At 37.7% G+C, this 25950-nt stretch overlaps 1 protein-coding gene across 2 annotated transcripts in view; it reads left to right on the plus strand.

The window, feature by feature from the left end:
- The window catches only part of XRN2 (5'-3' exoribonuclease 2), a 92635-nt gene that overhangs the window by 34812 nt on the left and 31873 nt on the right, over positions 1–25950 (plus strand). For both annotated transcript variants that reach the window (XM_057528382.1, XM_057528383.1), the window contains 7 exons: positions 1917–1961; positions 3627–3758; positions 9305–9423; positions 19878–20013; positions 21268–21375; positions 21473–21562; positions 22216–22288. In XM_057528382.1, the coding sequence (XP_057384365.1) occupies positions 1917–1961; positions 3627–3758; positions 9305–9423; positions 19878–20013; positions 21268–21375; positions 21473–21562; positions 22216–22288 (703 nt within the window). The remainder of the gene's footprint in view (positions 1–1916; positions 1962–3626; positions 3759–9304; positions 9424–19877; positions 20014–21267; positions 21376–21472; positions 21563–22215; positions 22289–25950) is intronic.

Here is a 25950-nt window from a genome sequence, read left to right on the forward strand (position 1 = left end):
ATGGCTTTGAGGAAAGACCTGAAGGATGTGAGGGAGTGAGCCATGCAGATGTGTGCGGAAAGAGCATTTCAGACAGGGAATAGCCCGTGCGAAGGCTCTAGGGCAGGAGCATACACAGGATGTTGAGCACAGCGAGGAGCCAGGAGCCACTGTGGTGGGAACAGAGGAAGCAAAGGGAAGTGAGCAGGAGAAGAGGTCAGAAAGATGATGGATCCGGTAGAGCCCTCAAGGTCATTAACAGGACTTCAGCTTTCAGTCTGCATCATTTAAGCATAAAAGTGACAAAGATCTGACACGTACTGTAAAGCCATCACTCTAGCTGCTGTATGGAGGTAAAGGCAGAAGCAGCGAGCCCAGTTAAGAGGCTCCTTTGCAATAATCCAGCATGGTGGCAGTGAAGGTGAGACTAGGTGGCTGGATTCTGAATGTGTGTTGAAGCAGGAACCAATGGGGGATGAAATCCTAGGTGTGAGAGAAGGAAAGGTGTCAAGAATGACTCTAAGGCATTTTTTCTGAGCAGATGAAAGACGGTCTGGTCTGAGCAGCTGTGATGAGATGACTGGGAGGTGCAGGGCTGGGGGTGGGGTTCTGTTTTGGACACATCAAGCTTGAGATGTGCGGGTGGGGGTGTTGAGTTGGGAGAGGCTCTGGCTGGAGAGTCATGAGATGAGAGGATTCCTTCTGTGAGCGCAGGGAAGTGGGGAGGTCCAAGTATCGGGCCCGGAGGGGCGCCAGCGTTACAGGGACAGTGTGGGGGCTGGGGGGCTGTTGAGTGAAGGCAGCAGCAGGAGTGAAGGAACCAGGTGAGTGTGGTGTCCTGGCAGCCCAGTGCAGAGGGCACCATTCCAGAAGGAGGAGTCGTGGTCAGATAAGAGACGTTTCCTTAACGACAGGGGCAAAGCTTCATCAGAGAAGTGGGTGGTGTTCACGTCTTAGGAGGTTTTCAGGAGTAGGTCACCATGTATCCAGCATTCAGCCCCTCCTGCAGAAAGCACAAAGCTCACATCTCGTTAGGTGTCCTCTTGCGGATGGCAGTACTCCTTGGAGGGGTGGAAGTGCTGCGAGTAGTGTGACAGTATAGTACCTGCCGTGGTCACCTTAGCTGTTGTTTCAGTGTCTGGACACTCAACAGAAATGCAGGCGTGGGAGGAGTGCTTTCTGGGGAAAGGGGGCCTTTGAATGGCTCATTTGGTGGGGAGCAAGGTCAACCCTAAATCCTGTCTAGTTGAAACCATGGCTACATTTTGAAAATGAGAGGAGGGAAGAATCAAGGCAGACTGGACACTTTCCTGTGAATTAAACTGGCCCAGAATAAGCAGTATAGACATCTGAATTTTCTTCCTTCTTTCGTTAGGTCGACTTGTTGCAATCTTGGTGGGTACTGTTTGCATAGAGCCCCGCTGCTCTCTTTACCCACTTGTGCCACACATGTGACAGGGTTAGAAACTGTCCAGCCCTTTTTAGGTAATAGAGGCCCATTATTAAATTGTCGTGTTGATTTTTTTTTAATTGTCATCTTGATTATTAACTATCTTCAGCTACAACTTAAAGAATTGTTTTCTTACTTACGTGTATCTTCTCCATTATTGGCAGCCTGTTCACTCCAGGGAAAAACCAAGGGTCCTTGTCATGACTCTTGCATTCTTTCCTGAAATGATGTTAAAAACTATCTGAAAAAAAAAATTGAGGAACATTTTAAATTGTATCTAAACTCAATTTAGAATGCTCTCTATCCATCTGCAGTTCTGATAAGCAGCACTTTGAACATACAGTCCATTGCCTGGTTTAATTATGTACCTAGGTTTCTGGGGTCTTCCTTTAAAACTTTAATTGTCTCCCGAATCATTCCTGGTAATGTTTAACTCTTACATTTTTGTGTAATTATTTGACAGAATATGTGGATTTTATACTTTTAGGACAGTTTTAGAAGACGACAGAAAGAAAAAAGAAAGAGAATGAAGGTGAGTTTTAGCTAATATCATAAGACTGGCAATGGTATCAGTTTACGATTTGAGAGGAAGATGTTCATTACAATAGCTGTTTATTCCTTACCGGCTGGGAGTTGGTTAGGGACGTGGCGCCCACCCAGCTGCCTTCCTACCTGGTATTGATTTTAAAGAAGTCCTTTCTAAGCTCTCTGGAGCCTGAAGGGAAACACTTGATGGGCAGGAGGGGGCAGGTTGCATTTAGCTGTTTAAGAGATTTTTTTTACAATAATCAGATATTGTTTTTGTAATAAAAGCAGTCAACCCTTTGTTTCCCCTTACAAGTCACTATACTCCGTCTATATCTTTGTCAGGTTAATCTTCCTAGAACAAGATACCCGTAGCTTTGTTGTTTCTCTGCTTGGAAATCACCAGTGACTCCTTAGTCCCCTCAGAATCCAGTTCTCTCTCAGTCTGCCTTGCAGAGCGCACTGTGGTCTGGTTGAATTCTGGCCGCCAGCTCTTCCCCTGCTGTCCTCTAAATACACCATGTCACTCCTGACCCAGAGCCTTGCCCCCCTTTGGCTCCTCCAGAAGGTCCCTACTTCCAGCCCCGCACACCTTGCCTTCTCCACGGCCTCCCTTGCTGCCTCTGCTTGTGGTCCAGGTTGAGCAGTCCTTTCCTTTATCTCTGGTGAATCTTGTCTTCCTTCCTGGGTTTTAAATTCATGGAGTTGAGGGACTGCCTCTTATTATCATATTTTATTGGATTTGAGCAATTTCAGGAACCTAGAAGGGAGAAGAGTAATTTATTGTTGCAGGTAGTTGCCAACCACTTAGATTGGAAGGAGCATATTTGGTTTCTACTTTATTTTTTTTCCTTTTTTTAAATTAATTTAAAAAAATTGAGGTATATTTGATGTATAATATTATATAATCAGGTGATTAGAGTATATTATATACAGTATAGTATATATAATATTGATTCACAGTTTTTAAAGGTTATATTCTATTTACAGTTATTATAAAATATTGGCCATATTCCCTGTGTTGTACAATATATCCTTGCAGCTTATTTAATTTATATATAATAGTTTGTACCATATATTATTATTTCCTTTCAGTCAATATCTGTTTTTAAAACATCTGTTTTATCAGTCAGCCACAACCGTCACCTAATATAGCTATAGTCGTAGCTGTAATTAATTGGCAATAAAGAGTTAAATTCTAGCAAGGTGAAGGGTAAATAAAAGCTGTGTTTCCTGAGTAGAAATCAAACTCTTGACTTATTTTTTTTTTACCATTAAGGTAAATGTTATAGTTATTTATTATTTGTTATTTTTATTTGCCTAAAATTATGTCTTGAATGTGTTCAGAAATTGTGAGTAAACGTAGTAGAACAGTCTAATGAGACTTGAATAGTTCCACAGGGAGGAACTGCAAGTGACGGGCATTTTCAAACTCTACGTGTATATACCAGAACAGTGAATTATATGTACTTTTAGAACAGAGTTACTATTACAAACTGTTGTTTACAGGGTAAGTTACCATTATATCAAAGTGTAATGTTAACAGAAATCCATTTCGTCTTTTAAGTGCTTACAGTGGGGACTCTTTCTATTGCCCTCTTTTCTTCCTGTCATCTAACTGTGTTGTGATTTAATTTTAATTTCTACATTCATTTATTTCCATGTATGTTAGAGAGATCAACCTTCTTTCTCTCCTGGTGGAATATTAACCCCTCATGCCCTTGGTTCAAGAAACTCACCAGGATCTCAAGTAGCCCATAATCCGAGACAAGCAGCCTATGAAATGAGGATGCAGAATAACTCTGTAAGTGACTCACTTTTATGTAGCTTTGGAGGGTGGTGACTTACCAGATGCCCCTGTAGTTGTGTGTGAATTTGATCATTTAGCCTGGGGTTGTTTTGTTTTATAGTTTTTCTCAATTTCTTTTGCCTTGAGAGAGATTTTTAATTCTATTAAATTCTTTATCAATATGAAAATATCTAAATGATGTGAAAGGAAAGAAAGTGCATGTAAATACAGATGGCTAAGTGGCTGCAGTGTCTCTGTAATGCACATGGGCCACAGTGCTTCCCTCTTCCCCCAAAGGTACAGTGGTGATGGTGCTAGAAGCATGAGGGGACATCCAAATGTCTCACGTCTCTGGCGTGAGAGTCGAGGGAGGGTTTTGCTGCCTGATTTCCCCTTTCCTTCCAGGGATCAGTTATGGGCATTTTGCAGAATGGTATTCCTCAGTCTGTTAAATACAGGTACTCCTTACTGCCTAAGCTTCACTCTCCAGCTCAGTCATAGAATAGATCCGAGTATGTGTTTTAAGGTAGCTCTCACTACCGAACTCAGAATGGATTTGCCTCATGGTATCCCTCCTTATTTGAACTTTGTAATCCAAGCTGTGTGAGCAGGTCATTTCAGCCAGCAAGGCTTTACTCTGTGCATTAGCTTCCTGTTGTATTGACAAAAGACCAAGAGCTCAGAGCACGTGGCAAGACAACAAGCAGGGGTGAGGGAATAGACCATGAACTAATGCACACATACAGCAGATAAAGCTATTGCTTATTTCAGGCTGGTAGACATGAGAGAGAGAGAGTTTTGTAAAGGGAGAAAAAATACTATGTAAACTTTTACTATGATAGATGCAAGGAAATTGCATAAGTTTGGATATTTAAGTTTTATTTTTCTATTAGTTATCCTATTGATGATAAAATCCCTTATTATAGGGCAATCCTATACATGGAATTTTTGCCATATCAAGAGACTGATTGAATTTATATTCCCATCAATTCACAATTAGAAGTTTTAGGACCTTAGATTTGGAATTTGAGAAATGAGGTTTTGCATCTCCCAAGAGAAGAAGACTGCCTCTCTATTGTGTTTTTTTGTTCTGTTTGATTTTTGTTTTCTTTTTCTTTTTTTAATTTTTATTTTATACTGGAGTATAGTTGATTAACAGTGTTCTGGGACTTCCTTGGTGGCACCAGGGAAGAATCCGCCTGCCAATGCAGGGGACACAGGTTTGAGCCCTGGTCCGGGAAGATCCCGTATGCTGCAGAGCAACTAAGCCCGTGCGCCGCAACGGCTGAGCCTGTGCTCTAGAGCCCCTGAGCCACAACTACGGAGCCCACTGCTGCAACTACTGAAGCCCGCTCACCTAGAGCCCATGCTCCACAACAAGAGAAGCCACCGCAATGAGAAGCCCGCGCACCGCAACAAAGAGTGGCCCCCGCTCGACGCAACCAGAGAAAACCCGCATGCAGCAATGAATACCCAATGCAGCCAAAATAAATTAATTAAAAAACAAAAAACAAAACAAAACAAAAAAACCAATGTTCTGTTAGTTTCAGGTGTACAGCAAAATGATTCACTTGTATATAGTTGGCCAAAAAGTTCCTTTGGTTTTTAAGTAAAAATAAAAGCACATTTTAAATTTTCACCAAGAACTTTATTGAGCAATGTATTCACCGTTTTGTTCCACTACCTTCTGCCATTTTTCAGGCAACTTTATAATTCCATTTTCCCAAAACTTTTTATCTTTTTGAGCAAAGAACTGTTCCAGGTGCCTTTTACAGCCTTCCGGGGAATTGAAATTTTTTCCATTAAGAGAATTTTATAAAGACCAAAATAAATGGAAATCCACAGGTGCAATGTCTGGTGAAGAGAGCGGATGACTCAGAACTTCCCAGCCAGGTTGTAATAGTTTTTGCCTGGTCATCAAAGAAACATGCGGTCTTGCGTTATCCTGATGGAAGATTATGCGTTTTCTGTCTGTTTTCCGGACGCTTTTCGTCGAGTGCTGCTTTCATTTGGTCTAATTGGGAGCAGTATATGTTGGAATTAATCGTTTGATTTTCCAGAAGGAGCTCATAATAGAGGACTCCCTTCCAATCCCACCACATACACAACATCACCTTCTTTGGATGAAGACTGGCCTTTGTTGTGGTTGGTGGTGGTTTATTTCACTTGCACCACAATCTCTTCTGTTCCACATTATTGTACAGAGTCCACTTTTCATTGCCCATCACGATTTGTTTTAAAAACGGAACGTTTTCCTCACATTTCAGTAGAGAATCACATGTGGAAATACAGTCAAGAAGGTTTTTTCACTTAATTTATGTGGAACCCAAACATCAAAGTGATTCACATAACCAAGCTGGTACAAATGATTTTCCGTGCTTGATTTGGATATTTTGAGTATGTCAGCTATCTCCCGTGTGGTATAACATTGATTGTTCTCAGTTAATGTCTTGATTTGTTTGCTAACAACTTCAACTGGTCTACCCGACTGTGGAGCATCATCCAGCGAGAAATCTCCAGCACGAAACTTCGCAAACCACTTTTGACACATTCGATCAGTCACGGCACCTTCTCCATACACTGCACAAATCTTTTTTTGCGTTTCAGTTGCGTTTTTACCTTTCTTGAAATAATAAAGCGTAATATGCCAAAAATATTGCTTTTTTCTTCCATCTTCAATATTAAAATGGCTACACAAAAATTCACCGATCTTGATGTTTTTTTTAAATACACACTGATGTGACAGCTGTCACAATACAATCGAAGAAAATTGTTTCGGACTTCCCTGGTGGTCCAGTGGTTAAGAATCTGGTTGCCAGTGCAGGGGACACGGGTTCGATCCCTGGTCCAGGAAGATCCCACATGCTGCGGGGCACCTAAGCCTGTGCGCCACAACTACTGATCACACGCTCTAGAGCCCACAAGGTGCAACTACTGAGCTCACGTGCCACAACTATTGAAGACCACACGCTCTGGGGCTCACGTGCTGCAACTACTGAAGCCCGCGTGCCTGGAGCCTGTGCTCCACAACGAGAGAAGCCACTGCAATGAGAAGCCCACGCACCGCAAAGAAGAGTAGCCCCCCGCTCACCTCAACTAGAGAAAGCTGCGTGCAGCAACAAAGACCCAACGTAGCCAAAAAAAAGAAAAGAAAATTGTTTCAAATGAAGTTAAAGACAACTAAGCGCTACTAGAGCCATCTTAATGGGAAAAGACCAACAAACGTTTTGGCCAAACCTATACATGTACATGTATCTATTCTTTTTGATTTTTGTTTTCTTATACAGAGTGAGATGTGGAGGGTCAGTGAAAGGGATTGCAGTGAGACACTTGAGTAGGACAGAAAAAGCTGATGTCCATCATTTAAGATCATAGTGACTACAGTCCCCACAGAGTGGAACTGAAAGTGACTGGCATTCTCAAAACACCATACTGATGATAGAATGCTTTTTTCTTAATGTCAGGGAGGCAGTAGGTTTAAACTTTGTCACCTGTGATTGCCCTGAAAAGGATTGCAATATTGCAGTCAGGCTCCACAGAACCAGACCCACTGTTGATTAGTAACGTCTCCCATGGGAGTGAGAGTGGGAAGGTTGGTGTTTACGTTGCTTATTTGATCCTGTATTAATTCCTCTTGACACATTTATTTCTTTTGGAGTCTTTGCAAAGAGGGGTTTTCATCTAGAATGTTCTGAATTTAAAGTAATCATGAAGCCATATTATCAGTTCATTTAAAGGTGGCCTTTAAAGTTATGGATTTTTGCTCTTTTGGCGTGTTTTTGTTTATTTTTGTTTATTGATTTTTTGAGCTGTTTGGGCATGTTAGTCTGCAGTACTTGACCAGTGTCTGCTGATGGTCGACATTGTCAGTGTTTTATCAGATGGCTTCTGTTTCTTCATAAATATGTGTTTTTAATTTTTGCATTCTGAAGTATGGTTTCATTGTATCTGCAGCCATTCTCAATTTAACAGAATATGATTACAAAGCAGCTGTTTAAAAAAAATTTTTTTATGACTTGTTATGAATCTGGTATGTTTTGGAAGGAATCTTTTTGTTGGTAGGGGGAGAGGAGAAAAGAGCAGTGGGGGGGTTAGCATTAAACAGCAGACATCCGCCTTTCGTGTTTTCCTTGAAGGTATATTACTTTTGTTATCTAAAGATGGAATTTATATTTTGTCAGTTTGGGAAAGTTTGCTTTTTACCCAACTTCCTCTCATAATTTAATCCAAATGGATTAGTGTGGGGTTTAAAAATAAAAGTGATGACTTAGTGAGTCAGGTGTGCTGTTGATCTGTCACATGTGGTGTTTCATTTAATCCCGGCAGTAATCTGTGAAGATGAGAACAGTAGCATCCCCAGTTCAGGTTGAGGCTGACACGTTGAATAAATTGCCCAAGGCCATGCACCGAGAAAGGCTGGTTTGGTATTTCAAACTCAGGTCTGTCTGACTGAAAATACCCATCTCATTTTCCCAGTGCAACAGTGCCTTCCTGGATTTATTTTTTTACTGGGTTTTGTGAGGGGTTTTGGACAGTATTGGCCATACAGTATCATGGGTAAAATTGATACTATACATTTTTAAAAGGAAAGTGTTATAAGCTCTATGTGAAATATAATTTTGCTTTGTTGTAACAAACTTTCTTAGCCTGTGGTATGAACTACCTTTATGCTAATTATAGTATCAACAAAATAGCCCCCTGAGCTCTCAATTTAAAAAATTCAGTTTACTCAAAATATCTAATATATTGTGAATAATAGAATAAAACCTCTACTATGAAAACCTTTTTTGCCACTTATGTTTTGGTCATTTAACATAAAACTAAAGTTGCAGAAGACTTTAATTTTTTAGTTAAAATTAAAATACTGTAGGGTGTGCCTATCTTCATTGAGTTAAGTACAAAGGGAAGAGATAATACTGAATTTAAAGTGGTATCCAAGTCTTTGAAATACTAATAAGATGTGCATTTTTCTAAGATGACCAATAGATTTTTATTTGTACATTGAATTTTAAAATAGTGTATGTAAAATAATTTACAGTTATCTGGCAGAGTCTTATTACTAAACTGTTGCTTTCCAGAGTGGTTATACTAGGTTGAACACATACCATTTAACTTCATTTTCACCAGCTTGACTATTTTATGTATTATTAATTTATATATTTATCTTTTTCCCCTTTACCATTTTGCTGTTTGATTGGTGGAAAGTGATCGTGAATTCATAAGATCAGCGAATCACCAAAGAAAAGAAATATTTAAGTATTAATTTTTAAAATTTATAAAATTAAATTGTTCTTTTTTCTTCTGAAGCAGTTTTTACCCTAAGAATGTTCATATTCTTTTGAGTTTAAGCATAGGAAGCTTGGTACCATATTACTCTTTTTTGGGGAAGTGCAGTAGTCCAAGATCAGTCTTTGTGCTTTCAAAATATGTTTACCAATATCTATTTAACAGCCTTAAAAAATGTATTACCGTGAAGCATGGTGGTAGTAGCAGTTGGATATAACTTCTTATGTGAAATGAATAATTAAGTCCTTCCTCTCTAATGTCATAATTGTCTGCAGAGTCCTTCAGTGTCTCCTAATGCAAGTTTCACTTCTGATGGCTCCCCATCTCCGAGAGGAGGAATTAAGCGAAAAGCAGAAGACAGTGACAGTGAACCTGAGCCAGAGGATAACGTCAGGTGAAGCCATTTTTTGGTAGCACTTTGTTAGCAAATTGCTGAAATAGAGGTGGTCTAATTAATGCTATTAGCTCAGAGCAACAGTGCCTTCAGATGCTTGCCTGTGATCTTTTTATCCACCAGTAATTAATGTGGGTGGAGGGTTAGAATAGTCAGTAAATTCCAGTGAGATATGTAAGCTATAGCTGTTAAACCTAAGTATCTAGATTAGTATGCAAGTTTTCGTCCTCCAAGCCACTTTTCCCTCTGAGAGCAGGCGCTAGATGGGCTAAGCATGAGGTGTTTAGCTCTGACTATGTGATCTGAAGGTCACTGTGTGGAGATTACATTTTCAAGCTGCTTAACCCAGAAAGTTCAGTTACACTTGGATGCTTGATATAGTTTGCTTTAATCTTCTTAGTTGAAAAGTTTCTTCCTCAAGATGAAATATGTAGAACTTATTTGGTTAAGAAATAAATATGTATATTTTTAAAAACCACAGACTTGTATATGCATAGTTATATTTCATGACAGAGAAGTTTCCCTGTAGCTGTATACTTATCATTTATTTTATTTTTTAAAAATAAATAAATTTATTTATTTATTTATTTTTGGCTGCGTTGGGTCTTCGTTGCTGCACGCGGGCTTTCTCTAGTTGCCGTGAGTGGGGGCCACTCTTCGTTGCGGTGCGCGGGCTTCTCATTGCGGTGGCTTCTCTTTGTTGCAGAGCACGGACTCTAGGCCCGTGGGCTTCAGTAGTTGTGGCACACGGACTTCAGTAGTTGTGGCTCGCGGGCTCTAGAGCTCAGGCTTAGTAGTTGTGGCGCACGGGCTTAGTTGCTCCATGGCATGTGTGATCTTCCCGGACCAGGGCTCGAACCCAAGTCCCCTGCATTGGCAGGCGGATTCTTAACCACTGTGCCACCAGGGAAGTCCCATACTTAACATTTATAATAGGAAACTTTGATTCTTTAATTTGTCCAGAAGTTGGAGATCATCATATAATAAGATTAACAGCCTCTCCTGTGATTAAATCTAGGTTTGAATCCTGGGCTCGAAGTGCAAAAGGCCAACAGCCTTAATAAATGTAACTCATTAAGAATTTAGCAAAAATGATATAGTTCAAAGTTAAGCAAACAATGGTGGTCCATAGCTCGTGCTTCTTATATAGGATGTGGATGGTGTGTTTATAATTCGAAATGTTGGAGATTAACCAAGATGGCGGAGTAGAAGGACGTGCTCTCACTCCCTCTTGCGAGAGCACCAGAATCACAACTGGCTGCTGGACAATCATTGACAGGAAGACCCTGGACTTCACCAAGGAGGACACCCCACGTCCAAGGACAGAGGAGAAGCCACAGTGAGACGGTAGGAGGGGCGCAATCAGAGTAAAATCAAATCCCATAACTGCTGGGTGGGTGACTCACAGACTGGCGAACACTTATACCACAGAAGTCCACCCACTGGAGTGAAGGTTCTGAGCCCCACGTCAGGCTTCCCAACCTGGGGGTCCGGCAAAGGGAGGAGGAATTCCTAGAGAATCAGACTTTGAAGTCTAGTGGGAATTGATTGCAGGACTGTGACAGGACTGGGGGAAACAGAGACCCCACTCTTGGAGGGCACACACAAAGTAATGTGTGCATCGGGACCCAGGGGAAGGAGCAGTGACCCTGGGGGAGACTGAACCAGACGTACTTGCTGGTGTTGGGGGGTCTCCTGCAGAGGCGAGTGGTGGCTCTGTTTCACCGTGGGGATAAGGACACTGGCAGCAGAGGTCCTGGGAAGTTCTCCTTGGCGTGAGCCCTCCCAGAGTCTGCCATTAACCCCACCAAAGAGCACGGGTAGGCTCCAGTGTTGGGTTGCCTCAGGCAAAACAACCAACAGGGAGGGAACCCAGCCCCACCCATCAACAGTCAAGTGGATTAAGGTTTTACTGGGCTCTGATCGCCACAGCAACAGGGAGGGAACCCAGCCCCACCCATCAACAGTCAAGTGGATTAAGGTTTTACTGAGCTCTGACCGCCACAGCAACAGTCATCTCTACCCACCACCAGAGCCTCCCATCAAGCCTCTTAGATAGCCTCAACCACCAGAGGGCAGACAACAGAAGCAAGAAAAACTACAATCCTGCAGCCTGTGGACCAAAAACCACAGTTACAGAAAGACAGAGAAGATGAAAAGGCAGAGGGCTATGTACCAGATGAAGGAACAAGAAAAAACCCCAGAAAAACAACTAAATGAAGTGGAGATAGGCAACCTTCCAGAAAAAGAATTCAGAATAATGATAGTGAAGATGATCCAGGACCTCGGAATAAGAATGGAGGCAAAGATTGAGAAGATGCAAGAAATGATTAACAAAGACCTAGAAGAATTAAAGAACAAACAAACAGAGATGACCAATACAATAACTGAAATGAAAACTACACTAGAAGGAATCAATAGCAGAATAACTGAGGCAGAAGAACGGATAAGTGACCTGGAAGACAGAATGGTGGAATTCACTGCTGCAGAACAGACTAAAGAAAAAAGAATGAAAAGAAATGAAGACAGCATAAGAGACCTCTGGGACAACATTAAACGCAACAACATTCGCATTATAGGGGTCCCAGAAGGAGAAGAGAGAGAGAAAGGACCAGAGAAAATATTTGAAGAGATTATAGTCGAAAACTTCCCTAACATGGGAAAGGAAATAGCCACCCAAGTCCAGGAAGCGCAGAGAGTCCCATACAGAATAAACCCAAGGAGAAACACGCCGAGACACATAGTAATCAAAGTGGCAAAAATTAAAGACAAAGAAAAATTACTGAAAGCAGCAAGGGAAAAACGACAAATAACATACAAGGGAACTCCCATAAGGTTAACAGCTGATTTCTCAGCAGAAACTCTGCAAGCCAGAAGGGAGTGGCATGAAATACTTAAAGTGATGAAAGGGAAGAACCTACAACCAAGATTACTCTACCCAGCAAGGATCTCATTTAGATTTGATGGAGAAATCAAAAGCTTTACAGACAAGCAAAAGCTAAGAGAATTCAGCACCACCAAACCAGCTCTACAACAAATGCTAAAGGAACTTCTCTAAGTGGGAAACACAAGAGAAGAAAAGGACCTACAAAAACAAACCCAAGACAATTAAGAAAATGGTCATAGGAACATACATATCGATAATTACCTTAAACGTGAATGGATTAAATGCCCCAACCAAAAGACATAGACTGGCTGAATGGATACAAAAACAAGACCCATATATATGCTGTCTACAAGAGACCCACCTCAGACCTAGGGACACATACAGACTGAAAGTGAGGGGATGGAAAAAGATATTCCATGCAAATGGAAATCAAAAGAAAGCTGGAGTAGCTATACTCATATCAGATAAAATAGACTTTAAAATAAAGAATGTTACAAGAGACAAGGAAGGACACTACATAATGATCCAGGGATCAATCCAAGAAGAAGACATAACAATTATAAATATATATGCACCCAACATAGGAGCACCTCAATACATAAGGCAACTGCTAACAGCTATAAAAGAGGAAATCGACAGTAACACAATAATAGTGGGGGACTTTAACACCTCACTTACACCAATGGACAGATCATCCAAAATGAAAATAAATAAGGAAACAGAAGCTTTAAATGACACAATAGACCAGATTGATTTAATTGATATATATAGGACATTCCATCCAAAAACGGCAGATTACACGTTCTTCTCAAGTGCGCACGGAACATTCTCCAGGATAGATCACATCTTGGGTCACAAATCAAGCCTCAGTAAATTTAAGAAAATTGAAATCATATCAAGCATCTTTTCTGACCACAACGCTATGAGATTAGAAATGAATTACAGGGAAAAAAACGTAAAAAAGACAAACACATGGAGGCTAAACAATACGTTATTAAATAACCAAGAGATCACTGAAGAAATCAAACAGGAAATAAAAAAATACCTAGAGACAAATGACAATGAAAACACGACGACCCAAAACCTATGGGATGCAGCAAAAGCGGTTCTAAGAGGGAAGTTTATAGCTATACAAGCCTACCTAAAGAAACAAGAAAAATCTCAAGTAAACAATCTAACATTACACCTAAAGAAACTAGAGAAAGAAGAACAAACAAAACCCAAAGTTAGCAGAAGGAAAGAAATCATAAAGATCAGAGCAGAAATAAATGAAATAGAAACAAAGAAAACAATAGCAAAGATCAATAAAACTAAAAGTTGGTTCTTTGAGAAGATAAACAAAATTGATAAGCCATTAGCCAGACTCATCAAGAAAAAGAGGGAGAGGACTCAAATCAATAAAATCAGAAATGAAAAAGGAGAAGTTACAACAGACACCGCAGAAATACAAAACATCCTAAGAGACTACTACAAGCAACTTTATGCCAATAAATTGGACAACCTGGAAGAAATGGACAAATTCTTAGAAAGGTATAACCTTCCAAGACTGAATCAGGAAGAAACAGAAAATATCAACAGACCAATCACAAGTAATGAAATTGAAACTGTGATTAAAAATCTTCCAACAAACAAAAGTCCAGGACCAGATGGCTTCACAGGTGAATTCTATCAAACATTTAGAGAAGAGCTAACACCCATCCTTCTCAAACTCTTCCAAAAAATTGCAGAGGAAGGAACTCTCCCAAACTCATTCTATGAGGCCACCATCACCCTGATACCAAAACCAGACAAAGACACTACAAAAAAAGAAAATTACAGACCAATATCACTGATGAATATAGATGCAAAAATCCTCAACAAAATACTAGCAAACAGAATCCAACAACACATTAAAAGGATCATACACCACGATCAAGTGGGATTTATCCCAGGGATGCAAGGATTCTTCAATATACGCAAATCAATCAATGTGATACACCATATTAACAAATTGAAGAAGAAAAACCATATGATCATCTCAATAGATGCAGAAAAAGCTTTTGACAAAATTCAACACCCATTTCTGATAAAAACTCTCCAGAAAGTGGGCATAGAGGGAACCTACCTCAACATAATAAAGGCCATATATGACAAACCCACAGCAAACATCATTCTCAATGGTGAAAAACTGAAAGCATTTCCTCTAAGATCAGGAACGAGACAAGGATGTCCACTTTCACCACTATTATTCAACATAGTTCTGGAAGTCCTAGCCACGGCAATCAGAGAAGAAAAAGAAATAAAAGGAATACAAATTGGAAAAGAAGAAGTAAAACTGTCACTGTTTGCGGATGACATGATACTATACATAGAGAATCCTAAAACTGCCACCAGAAAACTGCTAGAGCTGATTAATGAATATGGTAAAGTTGCAGGTTACAAAATTAATGCACAGAAATCTCTTGCGTTCCTATACACTAATGATGAAAAATCTGAAAGAGAAATTATGGAAACACTCCCATTTACCATTGCAACAAAAAGAATAAAATACCTAGGAATAAACCTACCTAGGGAGACAAAAGACCTGTATGCAGAAAACTATAAGACACTGATGAAAGAAATTAAAGATGATACCAACAGATGGAGAGATATACCATGTTCTTGGATTGGAAGAATCAACATTGTGAAAATGAGTATACTACCCAAAGCAATCTACAGATTCAATGCAATCCCTATCAAATTACCAATGGCATTTTTTACGGAGCTAGAACAAATCATCTTAAAATTTGTATGGAGACACAAAAGACCCCGAATAGCCAAAGCAGTCTTGAGGCAAAAAAATGGAGCTGGAGGAATCAGACTCCCTGACTTCAGACTATACTACAAAGCTACAGTAATCAAGACAATATGGTACTGGCACAAAAACAGAAACATAGATCAATGGAACAAGATAGAAAGCCCAGAGATTAACCCACGCACCTATGGTCAACTAATCTATGACAAAGGAGGCAAAGATATACAATGGAGAAAAGACAGTCTCTTCAATAAGTGGTGCTGGGAAAACTGGACAGCCACATGTAAAAGAATGAAATTAGAATACTCCCTAACACCATACACAAAAATAAACTCAAAATGGATTAGAGACCTAAATATAAGACTGGCCACTATAAAACTCTTAGAGGAAAACATAGGAAGAACACTCTTTGACATAAATCACAGCAAGATCTTTTTCGATCCACCTCCTAGAGTAATGGAAATAAAAACAAAAATAAACAAGTGGGACCTAATGAAACTTCAAAGCTTTTGCACAGCAAAGGAAACCATAAACAAGACGAAAAGACAACCCTCAGAATGGGAGAAAATATTTGCAAATGAATCAACGGACAAAGGATTAATCTCCAAAATATATAAACAGCTCATTCAGCTCAATATCAAAGAAACAAACACCCCAATCCAAAAATGGGCAGAAGACCTAAATAGACATTTCTCCAAAGAAGACATACAGACAGCCACGAAGCACATGAAAAGATGCTCAACATCACTAATTATTAGAGAAATGCAAATCAAAACTACAATGAGGTATCACCTCACTCCTGTTAGAATGGGCATCATCAGAAAATCTACAAACAACAAATGCTGGAGAGGGTGTGGAGAAAAGGGAACCCTCTTGCACTGTTGGTGGGAATGTAAATTGATACAGCCACTATGGAGAACAATATGGAGGTTCCTTAAAAAACTAAAAATAGAATTACCATATGACCCAGCAATCCCACTACTGGGCATATACCCAGAGAAAACCGTAATTCAAAAAGACACGTGCACCCGAATGTTCATTGCAGCACTATTTACAATAGCCAGGTCATGGAAGCAACCTAAATGCCCATCGACAGAGGAATGGATAAAGAAGTTGTGGTACATATATACAATGGAATATTACTCAGCCATAAAAAGGAACGAAATTGCGTCATTTGTTGAGAAGTGGATGGATCTAGAGACTGTCATACAGAGTGAAGTAAGTCAGAAAGAGAAAAACAAATATCGTATATTAATGCATGTATGTGGAACCTAGAAAAATGGTACAGATGAGCCAGTTTGCAGGGCAGAAGTTGAGACACAGATGTAGAGAATGGACATATGGACACCAAGGGGGGAAAACTGCGATGAGGTGGGGATGGTGGTGTGCTGATTTGGGCGATTGGGATTGACATGTATACACTGATGTGTATAAAACTGATGCCTAATAAGAACCTGCAGTATAAAAAAACAAACAAAACAACTAATACTAAACTTTCATTGGGTTATTTTTATGGAAATATGTTAATATAAATGTTTCAGACATTACATGAAATTTCTAAAAATCTTATATGTGTATGGAAATATGTATGGAAATATGTTAATATAAATGTTTCAGACATTACATGAAATTTCTAAAAATCTTATATTTGTATTTGTATGGAAATATGTATGGAAATATGTTAATATAAATGTTTCAGACATTACATGAAATTTCTAAAAATCTTATATTTGTATTTGTATGGAAATATGTATGGAAATATGTTAATATAAATGTTTCAGACATTACATGAAATTTCTAAAAATCTTATATTTGTAGTTGTATGGAAATATGTATGGAAATATGTTAATATAAATGTTTCAGACATTACATGAAATTTCTAAAAATCTTATATTTGTATTTGTATGGAAATATGTATGGAAATATGTTAATATAAATGTTTCAGACATTACATGAAATTTCTAAAAATCTTATATTTGTATTTGTATGGAAATATGTATGGAAATATGTTAATATAAATGTTTCAGACATTACAGGAAATGTCTAAAAATCTTATATGTTCTGGTATAATGTTATAAGTAATAATCCTAGTTATTACTTTAAAATGTATATCTCAGAAATAACTAATTTTCTTGTCAACTGCGTTATTATGAACTTTCATCAAATCTTTAACCATGGTCATTTTTAAGTCTTTTGTCATTTACAGACAGTTCTGGGTGTACTCTGATGATTTTGCAAATATGTTCCTATAAAAGGGTTTCATCTTCAAGAAATTCATGGAAAAGACTCTGACAAGTACAGGTTTCTGGTAACTGACTGTACTGCTGAACTGAATGAATAAGCATTTTCAGAACTCTAATGAAAAACTGATGAACTCATAAAAGTGCTAACAAAAGATCAAGATGAAAAAAAGAAATTAATTACATGGGACTGAGTGAACTGATGAGGATGAGTATAATTTTTGTGACTTTCTGTCTGAATTAAAAAAAAAAAAATCCCACAAGGACTCAGAGGAAAAGAATATACAAATCAATTTTCACTGCAAAGTAAAGGAGCTGTTACAGTGGAGGATTACTGGACTGAATGTCAATATTATGACATAGTATAAGTGTGTTTCATGTTTGGTAATTGCAATCATTGTTGCTTTTGTTGTGGTCATCCATGTACAATGCTTGGTGTCAGTCTATTTATCTCTTGTAAAAATAAAATACACTGTGAAAAAAAAAAAAAAAAAAAAAAAAAAAAAAAAAAAAAAAAAAAAAAAAAAAAAAAAAAAAAAATAATTCGAAATGTTCTTTGATGTTAGATTCTAATATCTGTGATGACTGGTCATTGAACATTTACCTGACCTGAGTTTTTATCCTATGCTTCTATAACAATGGATTTTCTCTTAGAGTGTCTTTTGTTTTACTATGAGGTCATCATGATCAATACTAGCTTAATAGTAAACTTGATTTATTTAGTACTTTATTATTTAATTCAGGTGCTGGGGATAATCAAGGTAGAAATGCTTGTCAAGAAATGCTTGGCATTCTTAGCATTTATTTTGTTCATATTTTCTGTAAAATGGTGATAATCCACATTATGGATAGAGGATAGTTCTCCTGATTGATTTCTGTGAATCCTTTGTGTATGTGGAAAATTAAAATTGGTAATGTGTGCGGGTTTCCCGCGAAAGTGGAGGGGGCCTATGAAACCTTTCAGAGCCGAAATGGCATAAAGAGGCAGTTACCGTAGGTCACATCTTGCTGCACAAAATAAATGGAGATAAAGCCCAGATGCTCACAGACACAGCTCACAGCTCTGGCGTCAGATGCTAAGGCGCTGAGTGTGATTCCTGGGGAAGGGGCTGGCGGGGCCACTCTTGCTCCTGGGGTGCACGCTGAAAACAAACGTGCTAAATGAGATTCCCACTTTCTGCCTTTTTTTTTTTTTAAGCGAAATCTCTGCATTTCTTTCGATTAGAGAAAACAGGTATTAATGGGGGTCTTTTGTAAAAGCAAAGTGGTGTAAAGTGAACTTTTGAAAAGCAGGACATACCTGTATTCTGAAACATGACTGCAGTTAATTTGTAAGATCTGGCACATGGTAGAAAATGTCCTTACTGTAGAATCATCTTGATGTTCTTGATCTGTCCTGATTAAAAAAAAATTTTTTTGGCTTCTTTGTGTTCCTTCAAGAAAATGTTTTAATCTCTCGGAGAATGAGAAATGAGTACTTTGTGGTTCTTCACGTTGTGTTTTCAGTGATTAATGATAACTTAGTGAATTAATTGACCTGCTTCTAAGTTTTACCAGAACATACATACATACGTGTGTACATGTGCATGCGTGTCCTTCTCTTCAACTCTTAGCTCAAAGAGGCCCAAGCATAGGAAGAGTAGGTTAGGTATACACATGATTTCTGCCTGGTTTCTAGATTATTCTTTTATAAATCACTTTTTACCTTTAAAAGAATTACCCATGCAAATCTTTTTTTTTTAAGGCGTTTAATTGACTTTCTCTGTATAGTTTAAATATATTTTAACAAACTGAGGAACTTGAACTATATAAAAATATCTACAGCAAATTTTAAAGTGTAGTTTTAGGGACTTCCCTGGTGGCGCAGTGGTTAAGAATCCGCCTGCCAATGCAGGGGACATAGGTTCGATCCCTGGTTTGGGAAGATCCCACATGCCACGGAGCAGCTAAGCCTGTGCACCACAACTACTGAGCCTGCGCTTTAGAGCCCATGAGCCACAACTACTGAGCCCACGTGCCACAACTACTGAAGCCTGCGAGCTCTAGAGCCTGTGCTCCGCAACAAGAGAAGCCACTGCAATGAGAAGCTCACGCACTGCAACGAAGAGTAGCCCCCACTCGCCTCAACTAGAGAAAGCTTGCGCGCGGCACCAAAGACCCAATGCAGCCAAAAAGTTAATTTAAAAAAAGAAATGTAGTTTTAGCATTATTCCACAATCAAAAAGCATGTAAAACAGTATGAAAATTTGAGCAAACAAGTGTTCTGTATCTACTTTATTAGCTTAAGTGATTATTCTTTTTTTAAATGTAGTTTTATAATGATCTTACTGGAATCAGTGTTTGAGTTTTTGATGTTTAACTATCTTTAAGTTGGTAATAAATCCTGTGAAAGTGGACTTTTTAGAAACAGTTAAATGAAACCGTGTTTGTTAGCATTACTGTTTATTAACTCATTTACATTTCGCCTGGACATTAAATATAAGTTGATTTGGTGATAAACAGGTAGACAGTTACCATATTAATTCAGCGTACACTGGCTTTGCCTGGTTTGTAGGTTATGGGAAGCTGGTTGGAAACAGCGGTACTACAAGAACAAATTTGATGTTGACGCAGCTGATGAGAAATTCCGACGTAAAGTTGTGCAGTCTTACGTTGAAGGACTCTGCTGGGTTCTTCGATATTATTACCAGGTACAAAGAGAATATTTTCCTCTAAACCTCTAGTTAGTCATTTTAGGAACATAATTTCTATAATAATATGTATTATTGAGCTGTATTCTGAGATTAAACCTAGACTTTTTTTTAAGCTTCCTATTTAGAAATTCATTACTTTGAATAATATTTGTTTCTAAAGCTCCTTAGGTGTTAATATGTAAACAAAGCTATTTTTTTGTTGTGTCAAAAGATTTCAACACCAGGGAGTATGGTTGAGTATACTTTGTCTTTCAAATGACTAAAGTGTAGTGTTTTTTTAATTGGAATAAAAAATAACTGAGGAACTAATAGATAGTCACTAAATGACTGAACAAAGGACAAAGCCTCGAAAATCCTAGTAAGAATTTGAAAGCAATTTGAGTGATACCATTTCCTCTGTATATCGTAGTGATGTTACTTGAAGTGCTTTCTAATTGGAGTCATCTGTATCTGACTTAAAGCCTTTGATAATTGGGATGTCAGATTGATGAGAGGTTAGGTAGACATGGGAATTGTAACACAGGTAGTTAATATCTGGTTTTGTGCTCGGAGAGTGAAGCAAGTTCAGTTTGTTGTGTGATCTGAAATTAGTAAGTAGAAAGTAATTTAATGTGCTGAGTATCAACTATAAAATATTTTAATTTCATGTTTTACTCCTACCAAGATTTTAATTCACCAGGCACAGAGTCAAAACACATATCAGGAAGACTTCTTTTTTCTATGAGTATAACTTGTTTCTGTTTTGATGGGCTTACTTAAATATTTTTATAATAAAGAGAAAGTTTTATCTGAAAATATAGGGAATAGTAAGATGAAGCTTTTGCCTGTTTTACTCTCAATCACAGTGATGTCCCTTCCTCACCTGTAGGCTCAGTAAGTGTCAGCTGCAGCTGCTCTTCATTTTATTTGATGATGGCAGCTCTAGAGTTGAAAGAAATGCCACCAAACACATTATAAGGATAAAAATCTTCACCAAATTGTGTTTGTGGATATAAAGTTTGGTATTAACTACTGATTATTAAAGGTGTTTTGCAGTATTTTTTAAATCAAAGGGCCATTGATATGAAGTAAAAAGTTCAGATTTAATCAAAATAACTTAGTACTCATGGAAAAACTTAATGCATGGAATATATACTAGAAGTCGTGTTTTATAAATAGAATATATAGGTTAATAGTCTAATTTTTATTTGTTTTTTTTCTGTGTATATCATTAACATAGATTTTTGGGTTTGCTGTTTTTAATGATTCCAGGGTTGTGCGTCTTGGAAGTGGTATTATCCATTCCATTATGCACCGTTCGCTTCAGACTTTGAAGGTATTGCAGATATGGCTTCTGATTTTGAGAAGGGTACCAAACCGGTAAGCTTAACTATTTAGAGCCATAAAATTTATAGAATTTTGGCTTAGATAAAAATTGTGTGTTGTATGTTAAAGTTTTTTTTTTTCTTTTTTACAGTTTAAACCACTGGAACAACTTATGGGGGTTTTTCCAGCTGCAAGTGGTAACTTTCTACCTCCATCATGGCGGAAGCTCATGAGTGATCCCGTGAGTCTTTTAGTATTTTGAGTGTGTTGGTAACTGGGTTTTTGTCGTACATTTTACCAACATTAGCCACAATTTGTTTTGCATCTCATAGTTAAGAGAGCGAAGTGCAGAAAAAAAGTAAAAGTATTTGAGTTCCGTATATTTTTCACCACTTTATTTTTTTTCTGCTTTCCTTGGCCATCAGGACCCAACTTAGTAATAAAAAAAAAAATCATTTGTGTTTGCGAGAAATTCTTAGAACAGTTTTTTTATTCTCAGCCTACCTGTAAGCCATTATTTTTGGTTGTTCCAGCCTTTGTGGTGGCTGCTAGAGCTAAGGCTGGCCCGCTTGAAATCCCCTCCCAGCTGGTTTTGTGGGCGAGGAGTGAGACCCAGCTGGGAGGTGGGGTTGTCAGTAAGCTCTTCACTCTACACTGGGTCCACATCTGTCTGCTTTAAAATTCCTCTATAATAATGCCTTTTTTTTCATCTTTTAAAATATAATTGTTAATTTTGTTTCACTAGACCTGCAATTTAAAGAATACCATTTTTAAAAGGAAAGGACGCTCATTTTCTTATCAAGCATGATAACATGATCAAATGTTATACCAAATTCTTTGTAACAGAAATATGTGACTTCACTTTTTGAATCTTTACTTGTCTTCCTGGTATAGGATTCTAGTATAATTGACTTCTACCCGGAAGATTTTGCTGTTGATTTGAATGGGAAGAAGTATGCATGGCAAGGTAAAATTTAGACATTATTCCTTTCCGTTAAAATAATTTTCTCTTGGTAAAACTGTGCACAAACATGATTTATGGGATGAAAGAATTCCTATATTTTGCCATCCAAACTGGGATTAGCAATGATTGATATTCTAATAGTCACACTATGGTAAACAATAAATGGGTTGAAATACATTAATCATATTTTTTATCTTCTTTGTGATTAATTAATGGGACTTGGGACTTGCTCCTTTCAGTCACTGACGCCTTGTGAGGTTGCTGAGCAATGTAGAAACATGAGAGTGTCCATGTGGAGATTTACTTACACTCTGTGGAAACTTTTGAAAAATGTATTAGAAATCTAGTTTACATACTTAACATTAATCATACTTAAAGTTTATTTCTTATTTATCTGTACGTTATTTTCTCATTCCATTCTGTTCACAGACTTTGTAGAAAGAATGGCAATAAAAATTAGTACTAAATGTAAGGTGATATTTCCCACTCAAAAAATGTGTGATGACAGTAAAACACAAGAAAGCGTCTCACACAGTAAGCCAATTGTTGTTTCACACCAGAGTCCCTTTCAGCAGATCATTTTAACCTCTTCTTCCACCATATATTTTTCTAGAATGATAAGCATGTTTGGTAATACCATGCTTTCATTCTTTTTCCCTGATTATTCTCTGGGGTACAGAGACCAGTAAAATAACTCAAAGAGAACTGTGGAGGAAAAGGGGAATAAATAATAATTTACCAATTGAAATAATTATTTTATGAGATTTTAGGGTTGACTTTTGATTTATGTAGTAACAGGAATTTCATATTACTTTAACAGAATGATAGTGGGAAATGCAACCCGTTGATTGGGGCTGTGCAAGTGTTGTACTCTGTGGGCATATTGTGTTATAGGTAAAAAGATTGGGGTCTTAGGTTGTTTTTGAAGATGCTTTGTAGAGGAGTAACATAGAGGGAGAGGAGGCATAGGAGAACAGGAAGTAGTAAAGTAAAAATAAAGTTATTTATGTAAGTGTTCATTAAATGAATAAGTAAATATATAAACATGCAGATGACTTACTGACTATCACTGTAGTATAAATTGTCCAGAGGAAAAGTAAGGCAGTGCACATCAGTTAGTTTCTCCACACCCTTGCCAATATTTATTTTGTTTTTTGATAATAGCCATCTGGATGGGTGTGAAGTGGTATCTCACTGTGGTTTTGATTTTTCATTTCCCTAATGATTAATTATGTTGATCATTTCTTTTTTCATGTGCTTATTAGCTATTTGTGTATCTTTTTTTGGAAAATTGTCTTTTCAGGTCCTTTGCCCTTTTTTGAATTGGGTTTTTGTTGTTTCATTATAGGTGTACTTTATATATTATTAATTTTGATGAAGTCCAGTTTTTGTTGGACTATTTTGTTGTTGTTGCCTTTGCTTTTGGTGTCTAAGAAATCACTGCCAAATCCAGTGTCATGAAGCTTGCTCCCTATATTTTCTTCTAAGAGTCTTATAGTTCTGGCTCTTACATTTAGGATGTTCAGCCATTTTGAGTTAATTTTTGTGTATGGTGTAATGTAAGTGTCCACCTTCATTCTTTTGCGTGTGGATATCCATTTTCCCACCACCGGTTGTTGGAGAGACTGCCCTTTCCCCACCGAGTGGTCTTGGCACCCTTGTTGAAAATCATTTGAGTGCGTATGAGGGTTTATTTCTGGGCTGTTTATTCCATTGGTCAGAATGTCTTATGCCAGCACCATACTGTTTTAATTACTGTAGCTTTGTAGTCAGTTTTGAAATCAGGAGATGTGAGTCCTCCAACTTTATTTTTCTTTTTCAAGATTGTTTTGGCTGTCTGGGGTCCCTTAAGATTCCAAAAGAATTTTAGCATGGGTTTAAACTCAGACCTTTAATATTTTTATATTTTATATAAATATTTTCATTTATTAGACTCTGTAGCAAGAACACACCTTTCTTGAGGTTAAATTTACTACTGTTAGGAGATGTCGTTTTTTCTCCATACCTATCTTTAAATCTTATGGAAAGTAATGATAATACTTAGTTAAGTTCTTGCCTAAGTTGAGTGCATCTTAAAATGATAGATGATAAAATGTATCTGGGTATTTTTCCAACATTTATTGACCATGTGTACTTACAATTATTATATATAATAATATAGCATAGATATTTCGAATGCTATGTATTTTATATATGAACAGAGAATTTAAGTAATTTGATCAGAGTCACACAGTGTTAGAACTAAGATCTGAACCCAGAGAGTCTGACCACTGTGTTTAACTAAATATTACCACCATTTGGGCTGCCTCTGGGCTGTTGAGAGGTTTAAATGAATCAAAGCATGTAACATAGGAAATAGGTGCTCAGAAAAAAGTAGCTGCTGCTGCTATCATTTTTACTATCATATCATTCTCAAGCACTACCACTGTCACACCTGGGTGTAAGGCGTCCTTCCTCCCTTGGCCAGTAGGGCTCGTTTGTTACTTGTTAACCATATTGCTGTCATTAGCACTGCAAGTTGCTTACTGTTTGGAGTTAGCTTCTGGAGTTGATATTGTAGGAAAGTCTTTCTGATAATTTGTTTAGATCCTAAATCTATTAGGTAGAAAACGAAAGCTAGATAATGTTGTAGTTTTTCATGTTATAACTTTTGTTAAGTGAATGACTAATTACCACTTGAACAACTTTCTAGGTTTTTTCCATCTAAGTGTTTACCAGCTTTTTAGGCCCCATAAAATTCACACTAGAAGTTAGTATTCTCCTTAACTAGGTATTCTCCTTACTTGTAGTACAATTGAAGACGTTTCCTAACTTTGAAAATATGGTAGCTAAATAATCAGTGACAACTTTGGAAACCTTTCATTTCTCATCATTTTAAAGGGAAAAAATCACGAATACAGCAGTTTTGAGTGGCAATAGTTTCAAAATTATTTAGCTTTATTTAACATTTCTCTTTGCTATTTATCTTAAAATTTTTATTTGGCCAAAATACTATTTTTACTGTATACAGCAGCACTTATTATGCTTCAATAACTTCGTATATTTTTCTAGTAATAGATATTGTATTACTGGTGTGTTTCTTTGAAGATTATGCACATGGGTCCAGATAAAGCAATGATCTCAATTCTAGCACACTCCAGGGAACAATTTTCAGCCTGAAAATAATCATCTATTCTACCCGCCCCTAAAGTTAATTTAAGCAAACAAGTGTCTAAAATTTTTGTGTGTATAAGTTAATTATAAGGTCTTAAAATGTAATAGAATATTATGCAATTTTAGAGCTGCAAGAGTCATTTCAAGTATTCTAGTTAAACAGAACTTCTGAGTATTTTTTTTGAATGATCTCTGTACAAAAGAAGAAACCAAGGTCCTAAAAAGATGAAAGGATAAACCCAAGCCTTTGGGAGATTGACTGGTTTGCCCGAGGGCATCTAGTAAGGAGAGCGAGAAGAGAGAGAGGCTGGTGTCTAGGTGGCCACTTGTTCATTTAATTTAAAAATTTTATTATCACAGTTAAGATCAAACATGGTTTTCCATATGAGCCATTTTAAGGGTGGGAAATTTGGAATTTTTTCTTCTACAGTTGAATTTTGGCTAAAGATTAGAGTTCAGTTCCCGAATGTTTTTATATTAGCAGGGATATTCTACTAGAAATGTTCATTTGG

Source organism: Balaenoptera acutorostrata, chromosome 15 (assembly GCF_949987535.1).
Source record: "Balaenoptera acutorostrata chromosome 15, mBalAcu1.1, whole genome shotgun sequence".
NCBI classification, from domain to species: domain Eukaryota; kingdom Metazoa; phylum Chordata; class Mammalia; order Artiodactyla; family Balaenopteridae; genus Balaenoptera; species Balaenoptera acutorostrata.